Below are 16147 nucleotides of genomic sequence, written 5' to 3'. Positions count from 1 at the left end.
GCTCTGTGAAGGGAACACTTTTAACCACTTTTGTATTTTGTTCTCTTGGGGGGCTATATCTTTATCTCTAGATAATGCGCATAGGTATTTGTTTCTTGAATTTTTTTCAACCTTAAAAATTATCTGTTAATTTCCTGCTAGTGTATCTCCATTTACAAAGAATAACTATCAAGTCCTATTTGGGATGAAAATTTGTTTTCTATCTTTTTAGGTAGTACTATAACCCTCTCTGGTCTCTGCTTTATTTATTTTTGAGACAGAGAGAGACAGAGCATGAACGGGGGAGGGTCAGAGAGAGGGAGACACAGAATCTGAAACAGGCTCCAGGCTCTGAGCTGTCAGCACAGAGTCCTACATGGGGCTTGAACTCATGAACCGTGAGATCATGACCTGAGCTGAAGTCGGACGCTTAACCAAGCCACCCAGGCGTCCCCCCGCCTTTTTTTAAAATTATTTTTAATGTTTATTTATTTTTGAGATACAGATAAAGACAGAGCATGAGTGGAAGAGGGGCACAGAGTGAGGGAAACACAAAATCCAAAGCAGGCTCCAGTCTCTGAGCTGTCAGCACAGAGCCCGACACGGGGCTCAAACTCATGGACCGCGAGATCATGACCCGAGCCGAAGTCGGATGCTTAACTGACTGAGCCACCCAGGCGCCCCTCTGCTTTATTTAAATGGAAGTAACAAGAGGAAAGAAGAAGGCAACATTTATGTTAAACCTTATTACTGCAAGAAAACTTCATAATTTATGTGAATCATTCTGTTGTTGTAGACAAACACTAATCCACTTTGAGAGAAACCCTTTTTAGGTCCTTTTGATATGTTTTGCTTGTCTAGCTACATTTTTCTGGAAATGCACTAAAAATCTTTTGAAAAGGGTGAAGTATCTGGTTTTCTTAAAGTGGTCATTTGTAACACAGTCTAAAAGCTCAGTGTAACAAGTCTTCTTTTCCTATAACGTTCTATCCCATAGACATAACAAAGCAATGAAAGAAACACGGTGATTGTAAAATGTACCTGGGGAAAGGAAAAATACCAATGGAAATGTACTAAGCTAGTTGGTTAAAAATGTATCCACTGGCCGGGGAGGGGGGGGGGGGTGCGGCACCTGGGTGGCTCAGTCGGTTGGGAGACCTCCCAACTTCAGCTCAGGTCATGATCTCATGGACTGTGGGTTCAAGCCCTGCATCGGGCTCTGTGCTGACAGCTCAGAGCCTGGAGCCCGCTTTGGATTCTGTGTCTCCCTGTCTTCTCCTCCCCCCACTTCACCCCATGTTCTATCAAAAATAAACATTAAAAAAAAATGTCCCCCTGGAATCTCACGTCTGTCGGTGCTCTGACCTCTCTCTTTGTTCCCTGCAGAATGGATGATGTATTGATTGGGGCCCCTCTCTTCATGGAACGTGAATTTGAGACCAGCCCTAGGGAAGTAGGGCAAGTTTATCTGTATTTGCAAGTGAGTGCTCTTGTCTTCAGAGACCCACAGATCCTCGCGGGCACCGAGGTTTTCGGGAGATTCGGTAGTGCTGTGGCACACTTAGGAGACCTGAACCAAGATGGATACAATGGTAATTTATACCAATACGTGGAATTGTTTATGTGTTGTAATTCATGTTACTGTTACATGAAGGAAACAATGACGTCTTAAAAGTATTTACAGCAGTGTAAATACAGGGTAAAGTTCTTATTATTGATTTTTTAAATTTTTAAATGTTTATTTATGTTTGAGAGAGAGACAGAGCATGAGCGGGCAAGGGGGAGAGAGAGGGGGAGACACAGAATCTGAAGCAGGCTCCAGGCTCCGAGCTATCAGCACAGAGCCTGACGCGGGTCTCGAGCCCGTAAACCGTGAGATCATGACGTGAGCCAAAGTCAGCCGCTTAACAGACTGAGCCACTCAGTGCGCCTATTATTGATTTTTAATGAACTATTAAAGAAATCTCAAGACAATTTAAAGTTAAGTTGTCATATATCAGCTCTAAATAAAGGCAGCTATTATTTTTTAAATTAATATTTGGAGTTAATGACTCAAAGAAAACTAAAGAATCTTCCATATGTACAGTCAAGACAAAGAAATGCATGCTGATATATGAAGAAGAATGATGCCTTGTGATTAACCCATTTGAGTTACATATAGGCTTTGCTGAATTTTAATTGGTCGGTAAATTTCAGCTTAAAGCAACTTCAGTGTTTGCAGTAGTGTTAAATTCTTGGTTTAGGATTAAGATTCTTTAAAGTAGGAATTTATGAATCCCTTGCAAGTACCCTTTCCTCAGAAAAACATGCAAGCTCACACAAAGCTTGCTCGAATTTGCTCGAACAAAATAGCCTAGGGAGTGTTTGCATCAGATCAGTATTCATTAGTACCTTTGCCAAGGGGTATTGTAAGGTTAAGTTTTCTTTGAGAAAAAAGACATCCCAGAACTGTATGGTTACTAATTTTTAAAGTGCCATAAAACAAAAATGCATATTACAAGTTCATGTTTCCAGGAAAATAATAAAAAGAGAGACAAGTTTATCTTTAACTGATGAGCTGCTTTCAAAACCTGCCCTATCCCTGGGCACCACGCAAAATATATTTATTTTGCTACATTATCTGTTGAGTCATCCTTATCACCATATTTTCCTCTATGTATCTTTTTTTTTTTTCTCAAACCCTTCGTGATATTTTTAAAAGGTAAGAGAAGCATTTTTAATGGCAGAAAGCGTGTTCTGCCTCTGATGTCACTGATGTATAAACTGGGTAAAATAGGGGCACCTGGGTGGCTTGGTCGGTTAAGTGACTGACTCTGCACAGGTCATGATCTCACGGTTCGTGAGTTCGAGCCCTGTCTTGGGCTCTATGGCAACAGCGAGACTTGGAATTCTCTCTCTCCCTCTCTCTGCTCCTTCCCTGCTCATGCTGTGTGTGTGTGTGTGTGTGTGTGTGTGTGTGTGTGTGTGTGTGTGTCTCAAAATAAATAAACTTTTTTTAAGTAGGCAAAATAATGCCAGACTGGGATGAAACACAGGGCCGATGTGGATGGACCTAGAGGAAGTGAAAGAAGGGTCCCTTTGCACCTGCCACATGATGCGATCTTCATTTTCCACAACAATCTGAGATTTGGGATAGTTTATCCTTATCTGTTAAGTGAAGCTGGAATGATAATCCTTGTTATGTAGTCAAAATCCACTCACGATTTACTTAGTCTTGTCAAACTTAGGAGCAAAGAGAAATAAATGACAAAATGGGGATACATAATTGTCACCCGCTGTGGCGAGCTATTATGTTATTGTGTTATTGGTGCTCTTTTTTTATGTAAAACTAAATATTCGAGTGTTTTATGTTTTTTAAATTCATGTATTTATTTTGTGAGAAAGAGAGAGAGAATCCCAAGCAGGCTCCCGCTGTCAGCACAAAGCCTGAGGCGGGGCTCGATCCCATGAACCATGAGATCATGACCTGAGCAGAAATCAAGAGTTGGACGCTTAACCGACTGAGCCACCCAGGCGCCCCTTGTGTGTATTGTTTAGAACAATTCTGATGGACACAGTGTGTGGAAGTTAACTTTCGTTCAGTGCCATATTTAAGTGGGAGTCGAGTGGTAGGGTCCTTTCCAGGTTTCTCTGTATCCTCTACTGTAAAATGGGTCCTGCCTACCTCATGGGGCGATGTAATCATTACATTAGATAATCTCTGTGAAAGAGATTGGTTTTTTTTCCTTTTAACAAGAAACTCGTAAGTACCCTGCAAAGGTGTCTCTCCTGTTCTACTCAGCCTAGTGATGGGACCCAGCCCTCCCTGTGGCTTGTTGCTAAGTTCCCAGGTAGACCATCCTCTGCCTTGATCCTCCGATGGGCCAAGTGCTTTCCAACCTTCGACCTTTGCACACCAGTTCTTTCTGCCTGGAGCGCTCTCCCCTCCGATTTCACATGGTTGGTTTCATCTTGTCCTTAGATTTCCATTTCAACGTGAGCCTTAATGACACCTTGCCTGATCCCCTAATCTAAAAATAATAACCTGACAGAGCGCCTGGGTGGCTCAGTTGGTTAAGCAACCTACTCTTGATTTCAGCTCAGGCCATGATCTCACAGTTCGTGAGATCAAGCCCTGCGTTGGGCTCTGAGCTCACAGCATGGAGTCTGCTTGGGATTCTCTCTCTCCCTCTTTCTCTCCCCCTCTCACGCTCCCTCATGCTCTCTCTCTCTCAAAATAAATATTTTTAAAAAGATACGTAAAAATAACAACCGTTCTCCATCACATTAATATTTTTGGTTCTTCTGCATAGAGTTTGTCACTTTCCATATTTCCTTGATTGCTTCTTTATTCAAATTGTCTACTACCTGCGCTAGAATATGAATGTTCGAAAAGCAGCATCTGATTTGCTGTCACAACTGCTGCGTCCAACACATAGCAGTCGCTCGATAAATATTTGCAGGATGGATAAAAGGCAAACGAATAACTTATGGTTGCTGCAGTATTATGAAATTTTCATGGAAAGCTTAATAAGCCCTTTGGATTTTACGTTACGGCTCTTCGACTGCACTTCATTCCACGTCTCAAACATTCTTCCTGACTTAAAAAATATGTTTATGTGTGTCCGTTTGTAGACATTGCCATCGGGGCACCCTTTGCAGGCAAGGATCAAAGAGGCAAAGTGCTCATTTACAATGGGAACAAGGATGGCTTACACACCAAGGCGTCCCAGATTCTGCAAGGATTGTGGGCCTCCCAGACCATCCCTTCTGGATTCGGCTTTACTCTCAGAGGAGATTCAGACATAGACAAAAATGATTACCCAGGTAAGGGTTTCTTTCTTTTCCCATGAGAGCCCACTTCCCAGAAGGAAGCCCGTTCTCGGGACAGTGCATCGTGTGAAAGTGGTTCCCCTCCTGAAGGGGAAGGCCAAGCTTACCCACAGATGGCCCCGGGCTTTTGTCCATGATTCCCAAGTGACAAAACAAGGAAGGCGGACAAAACAAACACTCCCCATCCCACCAAGAAACAATGTGAGAAAGGCAAGGTGGCTTTTGAAAACCTGCACTGGATGTAAAACTTTGTCAACTTTGCGACAAAAGTCTTTGTTTGAAACCCCTCAGTAAGCTGTTGTCCATTGATGAAGACTTGCCTCAGGGCCAGCTAGAGCAATTTATTTTAACCCTGTAATTCCCTTTTGAGCTCATAGCTCCTGTTAATTAACTCACGAGCCTCAACATTTCTGTCATCAAGCTCATGCTTTTGGAGCATAAGTATTTTCTAGCCGTCCTTTGGGGTTTTTCAAAATAGATTGCGTATTTCAAAGTGAAGCAAAAGGAACTGGTTGATAAGAAAGATGGTAAACTGTTCTTGGTGACTTCACTCCGACTGAGGGCTCGTGGAAATTATACTGCCCAGCGAGATAATTCACGGTTTGTGCGTGCCGGAGGAAGGCACAGTTTGTCTTAAAGGATTGTTTTGGGAATCCCAGGGTTTTTAGCAGAGAGCATTAGACTTCTTGGTTTTATGATGCAATTTTCATTTTTATGTTAGTTATTTTAAAATGGTTTCAACAAATACTTAGAAATTACTACTAGTTAACCAACAGCTTCAACTATTTATTAAAACCTGTCTCATTCCACCACGTTCACGCTAATTGGGTGCTTTCCATATGTCGAGGGTTTTTTTTTTTCTGGTTTGGGGCAACATTCCAATACACTGACTGCCTAAACATACATAACTAATTCCATCCTTCCGTTTTCTCTTCCCCTCTGGCATCAGGCAAAAAGGATACTGTATCATCTTCTCATAAATTTGCCAGAAATCTTTCCTGGCACCACCAAAGACGTTCTAATGGGCTCAAAGCAGATTTAGTTTTATACCGTATACGAATACATCCTACCTCAGCAATTTCAAGAGCGTCTAGTTAAGTTTATTTTCTTAGGTTATACTATACTAGTCTAATCAGTGAGGTTAGTGGGGTTTTTTGGGGGGAGGAGGGTGTCATTCATAATCTATTCTATTTTAAATAATCCAAAAATTAGTCCCTTATGTGATTTCTTCCCAAAATATGTCAGGATGGTTCATGAAATTCAACTCATAGGCTGTAATCTTAGATGAAGAGTTATTTTTGGAAAGCTATTGCTATTCATTATGCTTGTCATATTCTTACCTTAGTACCAGGGAACTTGACAGACAGGTGGCTGTACCTTCCGCCAGGTAAAGGAAATAAGGGATGTATTGAGCGCCTAGGAAGTTCATCAACTTTCTTTCAAGTCTCCTAAATAAAAGCCAGGAAGGAGAGGATCATAAGACAATTTTTATCTCAAGGAATATTTCTTCTGGGGGTGGGTGGAGGGTTGAGGGAGCGGGGAAAGAGGAGGCAGACAGGGAAGAGAGAAGCTAAAGTAGGCAGATGTTGGCAACTAGTCACCTCTTAATTATGTCTTCTTTTATCCCTTCTTAACAATCGGAAAAAGGTCATTTGAAGCCATTCGTTAACCGTACCTACTGAGGCTGATTCAATTAATACTAATTAATGAGGTTAATGCAGTCTGTGTATCTATCTGTAAAGTAAATGTCCTTCACTAAGGCAGGACCATTCATGCCACTAATTGGATTCTTATCCCTTGAGATGATCTCGAGGCGTTCGGTGTGCGACTGTACGTCTTCTTAGTAGACTTGGGTTCTGGTCCCGGTTCTGCCTCTCGAATGGAAATGTGGATGTCTTGTGATTCATGATCCTAGAACATTTTCCTTGATCCCCATCTCTTTACAAAAGAATGACATTCAAAGAATCCTTAGAGTGACGCCAAGTCCCCAGAGACCTGTGCAGAGGCAAAACCCTAATGGGGGGTAATAACTACATTCTCTTCACCACTACGATGGATTTGAAATCCACAGGCATAATTCAGGAATCAGTTGAACAGATGTTCACTTAGATTCAAGACTTTCTCCTTTCCTGTCTCTGAGGCCACTCTTTCAAGGAAGGGAGTGGCAAAGGGCGTGCCTGTTGTCCAGGGACTAGGAAAGGGACATCCGGCCCAAATGCATCATCTGTTTTTACTAGCTTCTGCCTGAAGGATAATTCAGTCTCTCCTGGCCTTTCACGCAGTGCTCAAGTTTCTGTGGTTAATACCATGGCCTCTGTAGTGGCCACTGCTCAAAAGTTCCATGGGTCATGAATCCTTATTCTATTCTGGCCTCTTCTGGTCCGTTCTTAGTACGTGCTTCCATGCTATGGTTAGGACCCAGACATTTACAGGTTAGGTTTTCAGGTTTCTGAGATTGTTTATCCCCCTGGATTATTCCTTTAGCCATTGCTAAGTTATCACCAAGACACCTTATTACTCCAGCCTAATGGAGTTTCAGTCTTCTTAGGTTTTGCCTGGGAAATAGCAGTGTTCCCCCACCCTGAGGCTATTGGGTGGCATGCGTTTCAAATCCTATAGCTCATTTTATAAACTGTATGTCCTGGTCCCCCATGGTCTATCTTGTGATTTTTTCTAAACCAGTTCTACCTGGAACTTACAAAGAAGTATAGGTTTCTTTCTCTTTGGGGTCCTGCTCTCTCAAATCAGAATTAATCTTCTTTCAGATTATGGTGCCTTCCAGGAGTCTCAAAATCCATTTAACAAGTTGACTTTCTTCTAAGATATATCTGGTGGTCTTCAATAAGCAGTGATTCTTAATCTTAGCCGCACATCAGAATCACTTGGGGGAACTTTATTTTTTTTTTTTTAATGTTTTTATTTATTTTTGAGACACAGAGAGACAGAACATGAGCAGGGGAGCGGCAGAGAGAGAGGGAGACACAGAATCTGAAAGGGGCTCCAGGCTCCGGGCTGTCAGCACAGAGCCTGACGTGGGGCTTGAACTCACGGAGCGTGAGATCATGACCTGAGCCGAAGTTGGACGCTTAACCGACTGAGCCACCCAGGCGCCCCATCACTTGGGGGAACTTTAAAAACTCTGTCTGCTCAGGTCACTCTCCAAGCCTAGAGTCAAACTCTCCAAAGTCAGAACCTCTGGGAGGGGGGTAGAGGTCAGACCAGAATAACATGGGTAAGTCACTTGGGTGATTCCCATGTTCAACCCACCTGAGAACTAATGACGTAGAACAAAGTTCCCCCTTTAATGAGTATCGAATCAATGGGGCATCTTGTTAGAATACAGATTCTGATTCAGGTCAAAGGAGTAGGAAAGACTCCTCCTTTCTACTGGCTTCCCAAGTTATATCACTGCCTCACGGCTTCATACTACATCCTGAGTAGCAAGCTATTTTGACCTACGGAGTCTGAGATGAGGTTCTTACCCAGGACCTTACTGTGAGAAACAACGCTCTCAAGGCTTTGTGCTCAGTTCCCATGCCTACGGTAGTTGGATATGCAGTGTTCTCTTTTGGCAAGGACCCATTCACTAAACTCTGCCAGTCCATTTATTCTTTTCAAGTTGTCAAACTAACCCAAGGGTCTTTTCTCCAGGTCGCCTCTGTGTGGTTACGGCCATTGGGATGCATGACCCTGAAACATGCTCTGGCCTCATCTGGAAAAATTAAGGAAGGTCCATTGAAAATACTCAGTTTTTGTTTTTTTGTTTTTTTGGTTTTTTTTGTATGCACTGCTCTGCATCTCCTGGGAGTTATCTGTGCATTTAAAATGATGCCTCATTGGCTTCCATTTAAAATATAGTATCCATTTGTTAGGGATTGGCCCACCTTAACCTGGCTTAAGCCGTAGAGGGAGCCATTTATATTAAGGCTATAGGAATATCTCAAGGAAACCTAAAGACAGCAACTCTCCTAGGCCTCTGGATGGGACTGACTGAGATCCTGGATGGCCAAGACTTCCTTTATGCCTCTCTCTTACTCTTGCCTCTGCTTTTCTTTGCACATCTGCTTCTCTCTCTTCCCCTCTCTCTCTCACTCCCCTTCTCTCCCTCTCCCTGTCTGGACCACAGTTCTCTGAGCACATAGTGAAGTGTCAGCTCCAGGCTTTGCATGTTGCAATTTTACTCACTCAAAGAGACTGTCTACAATTCATCTCAGTCCCACATTGTAGGGAAGGGAATCTTATAGACTCTAAGGCAAAGGGTGACATCTTCCAAAGAAAGTAAGCGTTGACTTGTGGACTGGGCAAGTATGCCAGGGAATACACACCTTGATGCTCCTGTGAAACAAAACAAAACAAAATGGCCCTAGGAAATACGAAGGGAAGAAGATAATTGAAAACAAAAATCTTTTGTTATAAAAATTAAGTAATAAAAGTGGTTATTAATTGCTCATCGCTCTTTGTATGTTTGTTCCTTTTGTTTCAAGGTCCAAAAGAAAAATACGTAAAGAAATTCCTTCATTCAGTCAAAACATATGTATTAGTGGTTGCTATGTATTAGACATCGTGCTGGGGGGACAGTGGCAAGGCGTCCACTATCACTACCTTCCCAGAGTTGACATTCTAGGTGAGAAAGACAGTTAAATAATTACAATAAAGTGTGAGCATCGAAACACTGAAGGCTTTAAGCGCTAAACCGGTTTTGGAACATAATAACATCTGAAAAAATTCAAGCATGGCTGCTGAACATTATGCTTATGAATTTTAAGTCTATTATGATAGAAGTATTGTTGGCCTTTGGAACTTCTGTAATGATTTGGTCTTCATTAAATGAATCAGCTGAGGAAGAACTATGAGCTCTGCGGTTCCTCAGATAGGCACCTCCACTCCCCCTGACAAACTTCCAGGAGCCAGGCTAACTCCATGATCAGGGCTACAAATTATGTCCAGGTTGTGTCCAGCCAAGGGGCAGGTGAGGGCAGATTCATATACCAGGGAGTTCCCTCCCTGCAGGATGGGGCAGGGCCACCTTTTTAAATGCACACACAGGCATGGTGGGATCTCAGTGGCCCTCCATTCTAAATAGGTCAGAAACAAAAATCCCAAAACTCTTCCCTCTGTCTACTTGGTCACCTGCAGAGTTCAGGTAAAGACAAGTGCCCAAGCAAACGGTAGATTTGACATTCTGCATTGAAATCAGCCAAACCCTTTGGAGTTGCTGTTAAACGGAACACACTTGAAAACCTGGGCTTACCCAAACTGATGGCTTCTGAAGGGGTAATTTATCCTATTCCGGAGGTGAACGCTTTTTACCTCATTTTAGGCACCAAGTGTTAGCAGCCATGTCTGCGAGCAGAGCAGTGTTGGCTTCCCCTCGTCTTCACTGCCTGCCATCTACCCACTTCCAGGCACACTGCTATGAAACCTACCTGTGATAATGGCAGGCACACATGTTGCCCGTTCCTTAGATAGCGTGCTCTCTCTCTCTAAAGATAGATACGCTTTACATGTTTGTGATACGAGCCAGCTGCCTTTTGCAGGAAGAAAGAGTAAGGTTGATGGTGATGTTTGATGTGCTTTTCTTTGCGAATTACAGCTGTTTCACCTTCCGGACTGACGAAAAATCAGGTCACATAGTACCCGAAATAATCAAAAGCACAGACGTCCAAAAGGTGGCTTGATTTACTACTATGCCATCCACTGCATAGCAGAGAAATACAGTTCATATCCTCTGGAATATTATTTTTGAATATTTCTTATGCACACACGTACATACACTCACACTTATATGTGCATATGTGTATATATGCATGCGTATTTTGTGTGTGTGTGTATGTGTACCCCAAGAGAGTTTATAGGGTAAGGTTAGATGATACTCCATATTTTTCTTTTTGGGAAACATCAAACCCGTATAAAAATAACCTATTAAAGTTAGCAACATGTCTGGGAACAGGAGAAGGGAAATCAGACTGGCCAGGTTAAGATTCCCATCCATCATTGATGGCCTGTGTGGCAATGAACAAATTACTTGAGTTCTCTGAGTTTCTATTTCCTTACCTGAAATTATAAGGCTAATAATATTTCCTTCACTTGGTTGTGTGTGTTTGCACTTTCTAAGTCTGGAAAAGGTGTTTACAAAATGTTATGAAATGGCTTAGAACAAAAAAGGAAATCCATCTGATTGACATGAATACAAACAAAGCTAATTTACTTCACAGACATATTGGGCCACATAAAAAGCTGAAAAGCCGCATTCTAGGATTTTGGAGATGGGCGAAATGGGTTTCAAACTTGACCCCACTGTTTCCTAGCTGTATAAAAGCATTGGACAATTTCCTAACCTCTCTGAACTTCGATTTTCTTATCTGTGAAATTGGATATAATAAGTTGGTTTAAAGATAAAATGGCATTATTTATATACTGTGAAATGAGATGATGTGTTTAAGTTAAAATGAGATTAAATAGAACATAGTTTAATAAATGGCAGCTCTCCAATCAAGTTTTCTTTTTTTTTTTTTTTTTGAGAGAGAGAGAGAGAGAATGAGCAGAGGGGGCAGAGAGAGAGAGAGAGAGAGAGAGAGAGAGAGAATCTTAGGTTCCATGCCCAGTGTGGAGCCTAATGTGGAGTTGATCTCACAATCCTGGGATCATGACCTGAGCCAAAATCAAGAGTCGGTCGCTTAATCAGAGCCACCCAGGTACCCCTCCATCAAGTGTATTTTTAACTTCATTTATTGTGTTCTTAATCTCTGCTTTGTTCTTTTTTTCTCTCTTTGTTCAGGGTCTCACTGATGTCCTCCACTCTTTTTTTTTTTTTAATGTTTATTTATTTTGAGAGAGAGAGAGATTGTGAGAGAGAGTAGAGGAGGGGCAGAGAGAGAGAGAGGAGAGAGAGAGAGAGATCCCAAGCAGGCTCCTTAGGGTCAGCACAGAGCCCACCCCTGGGCTCTATCCCACACACCATGAGATCATGACCTGAGCTGAAACCAGGGGTTAGACACTTAACTGACTGATTGCCCCCCAATTAAGTTTTGAAACAAGACTATATTTTGGAGGCATTATTTTCTTATACACACTATTGCTATTATTTTCTTTTGCTTATTTAATTCCCATAGTCCCCATATATTTTCTTCCCCCACCCAGACAAATAGGAATATGAAAGGAGGAACACTGACATTGAGACTCTGTTGGGTTGGCAATCTCTTGTAAAAGTCCTGTTGCTAGGCCCTCACTAGAATCTTCTGCTAATGTCATGCGGTTACTGCCCTGCTATGATGTAGCCCCACCACTCACCCCATCCTACCTCCCACCCCTACATGGAAGATGGTGCACAAGGGACTTCTCCCATTTCTCACTACTGTCATTTAGTGGATGCCAAGAATGGAAAATGTTCTTCCTTCTTAACCTCTTAACCAGTTAAAGGCATTTAATTTCATATAAATTGGGCCTGAACTAGGTGACGACAATGGAAACTGAAAGGAAGGAATTAAAGAAATCATGTAAATGAAAAATAGTCAAAGCTTGATAATGACTGGCCGTGATAGAAGGTAGAGGATGTGGGGTTAGTAAGGAAGAGATGTTAAAGATGACTCTGGAATTTTTATCCAGTGTACCCAAGAAAAGAATGGCATAATGGACAGGCATGGGGAGATTTAGTTACAGAAATAAAGAGATTCTACCATAGAAATAGTATTTGGAATAATTTTCCTAATATCTAGATTAACCATTCAGTACTTTTTTAGGTTTCTTACAGTAAATAGTATCATCAGTACACATATATAAATAGGAGTCATTAGTATATTGATTCCTGGCACCAAAATTCTTTTTCCTATTCCAAATATGGATGTATTCAGGTTTCTGTTCTGGTGCTGATTAGAAAATGAGGGTTGGGCAGAGGAGTATCTTGTATACATTAATTGAGTGAAAACATTTCAGAGAAGAAACAGCTGTGATAGTCAGAAATCCCTAAAATTCAATGATCTAGCCTAATCCTGTTAAACATGATTGTATAACAAGACCATCTGCTAAATGCACAGCCCAGACTTTGGAGAGCGGAGGAGGGGAAGTACAGATTCTGTTGAGGTGCAGAAATCTTACAGGCAATGAAAACTAGGGGAAAACGTGGGCTGAATGCCAAGACTATCATTGTCTTGTTGAAGCCCATAATGCACGATGATTATACCATGAAGCCATCTCAGACAATTATACCAAATGGGAAAAAAAAAATGACCCATTATTTGTTTTAATGAGTGCTGTGTGCATGAGTGTGTGTGTGTGTGTGTGTGTGTGTGTGTGTGTGTGCAAGCAAACAACCAAGCAAGAGAGAACCTACACATAAGAAATAAAAGGGTTTTAACCAAAGGGAATAATGCATAGTCATACCTTGAACTCCTTGGAATTGATTTGAAGTTTAGTTGAAGTAAGTTCAAATCTATAGTCAAAGTTTATTTCTACTTCTCAAACCCCACTACTCAGGTTTTCCTGAAAAGCAAAACATTATGTTCCTTACTGAACAAGATTTTCATAATTTCATTATAAATACATTGTAAATTAGAATATTAACATTTCTTGTAAAAAAATCTTATGAATTAGATTAAATAAGTCAACTGACAGAGTTCCTGGACTTGAATTCAGTAAAGTGGAAGTAAAAGTGAATGGAGAGATAAACATGTGAGTTCCAGAACCAGTTCTCCCAAGATAATGTTATTTTAGTAACTCAGCTTCTCTGGGCCTGACTTTCCTCCCCTGAACGTGATATGGATGAATAGAAAACTTCTCCAAGCTTTCTGATTCTATAATCAGATTTTATAATCCAAGATCTAGACTTACTGCCTTCCAGATACAGACACTACAAAAAAGAGGGAGAGAAAGCGAGAACTGTAGGCCAATATCTCTGATGAACATAGATGCAAAACTCCTCAACAACTGAACCCAACAATACATTTAAAAAAATCATACACCAAAATCAAGTGGGATTTATTTATGCAAGGGTGGTTCAATAATCCCAAATCAATCAAAGCGATACATCACATCAATAAGAAAAGGGATAAAAACCACATGATCATTCCAATAAATGCAGAAAAGGTACATTTGACGAAGTACAACATCAATTCATGAAGAAAACCCCAAACCAAGTAATTTTAGACAGAACATACCTCAATATAATAAAGACCGTATGTGGAAAACCTACAGCTAACATCATACTCAATGGTGAAAAACACAGCTTTCCCCCTAAGCTCAGGAATAAGACAAGGACGGCCAATCTCAGCCCTTTTATTCAACATAGTACTGGAAATCCTAGCCACAGAAATCAGACAAGAAAAAGAAATAAAAGGCATCCAAATTGGTAAGAGAGAAGTGAAACTGTTACTATTTGCAGATGACATGAAATTATATATAGAAAACCCTAAATTTAGACTCCACCAAAAAACTACTAGAACTGATGAATGAATTCAGTAGTGTCTCAGGATACAAAATCAATGTGCAGAAATATGTTGCATTTCTAAATGCTAATAATGAGGCAGCAGAAGGAGAAATTAAGAAAAATTATTTTTACAATTGCACAAATAATAAAATATCTAGGAATAAAGTTAACCAAGGAGGTGAAAGGCCTGTACTCTGAAAACCAAAACATTGATGAAAGAGATTGAAGACAACACAAACAAATGCTTTTTCTGCATCTATTGAGAGAATCATATGGTTTTTAGCCTTTCTTTTATTAATATGGCACATCACATTGACTGATCTGCAAATATTAAACCAGTCCCACAGCCCGGGTATAAACCCCACTTGATCATGGTGAATAATTCTTCCAATGTACTGTTGAATTCAATTTGTTAGTGTCTTGTTGAGTATTTTTTCATCTAGTTTCATCAGGGATATCGGCCTGTAATTCTTTTCGGTGAGGTCTTTGGTTTTGGAATCAAGGTAATGCTGACTTCATAGAATCAGTTTTGAAGCTTGCCTTCTGTTTCTGTTTTTTGGAACAGTTTGAGAATAGGTATTAACTCTCCTTTAAATGTCTGGTAGAATTGCCCTGGGAAGCCATCTGGCCCAGAACTCTTGTTTGTTGGGAGATTTTTCATTACTGATTCAGTTTCTTTGCTGGTTATGGGTCTATTCAAATTTTCTATTTCTTCCTATTTCAGTTTTGGTAGTTTGTATATTTCTAGGAATTTGTCCATTTCTTCCAGGTTGCCCAATTTGTTGGAATATAATTTTTTCATAGTATTCTCTTATAATTGTTTGTATTTCTGTGGTGTTGGTTGTGATCTCTCCTCTTCCATTCATGATTTTATCTATTTGGGTCCTTTTCCATTCTTTTTGATAAGTCTGGTTAAGGGTTTATCAATTTTGTTATTTTTTTTCAAAGAATAAGCTCTTAGTTTCATTAATCTGTTCTACTGTGTTTTGTCTGTTTTTTCTATATTGTTTATTTCTGCTCTTATCTTTACTATTTCCCTTATTCTGTTGGCCTTAAGCTTTATTTGCTGTTCCTTTTATAGTTCCTATAGGCGTAAGGTTAGATTGTGTATTTGGTACCTTTCTTGCTTCTTGAGATAGGCCTGAATTGCAATATACTCTCCTCTTAGGACTGCCTTTGTTGCATCCCAAAGGGTTTGGACTGTCATGTTTTCATTTTCATTGGCTTCCATGTATTTTTTTTTTTATTTCTTCATTAATTTCCTGTTTAACCCATTCATTCTTTTATAGGATGCTCTTTAACCTCCATGAATTTGAGGGCTTCCCAAATTTTTTCTTGTGGCTGATTTTGAGTTTCATAGAGTTGTGATCTGAAAATATGCATAGTATGATCTTGATCTTTCTGTACCGGTTGAGGGCTGATTTGTGACACAGTATGTGATCTATACTGGAGAATGTTCCATGTGCACTAGAGAAGAATATGTATTCTGCTGTTTTAGGGTGAAGGTTCTGAATATATCTGTTAAGTCCATCCAGTCCAATGTGTCATTCAAAGGCATTGTTTCCATATTGATTCTCTGCTTAGACAATCTGTCCATTGCTGTCAGTAGGGTATTAAAGTCCCCTACTATTATTACATTATTACCAATGAGTGTCTTCATATTTGTGATTAATTGATTTATATATTTGGGTGTTTCAGGTTGGGGGCATAAATATTTACACTTGTTAGATATCCTTGATGCATAGAACCAAAGGTGTAATCATCAAGACAGCATGGTACTAGACAAAAACAGACACATAAATCAATGGAACAGAATAGAGAACCCAGAAATGGACCACAAATGTATGGCCAACTAATATTCAACAAAGCAGAAAAGAATATCCAATGGAAAAAAACAATCTCTTCAGCAAATGGTGCTGGGAAAACTGGAAAACA

General features: G+C 40.4%; 1 protein-coding gene across 1 annotated transcript in view; it reads left to right on the top strand.

Moving 5' to 3' along the window:
- The window catches only part of ITGA8 (integrin subunit alpha 8), a 188410-nt gene that overhangs the window by 72849 nt on the left and 99414 nt on the right, over positions 1-16147 (top strand). The window contains exons 12-13 of the mRNA XM_042944993.1: positions 1366-1571; positions 4594-4785. Coding sequence (XP_042800927.1) covers positions 1366-1571; positions 4594-4785 — 398 coding nt within the window. The remainder of the gene's footprint in view (positions 1-1365; positions 1572-4593; positions 4786-16147) is intronic.

The sequence above is a fragment of the Panthera leo genome, chromosome B4 (genome assembly GCF_018350215.1).
Source record: "Panthera leo isolate Ple1 chromosome B4, P.leo_Ple1_pat1.1, whole genome shotgun sequence".
NCBI lineage: Eukaryota > Metazoa > Chordata > Mammalia > Carnivora > Felidae > Panthera > Panthera leo.
The sequence above is the reverse complement of the archived record's forward strand: the minus strand, read 5'-3'. Positions and strand labels throughout refer to the sequence as shown.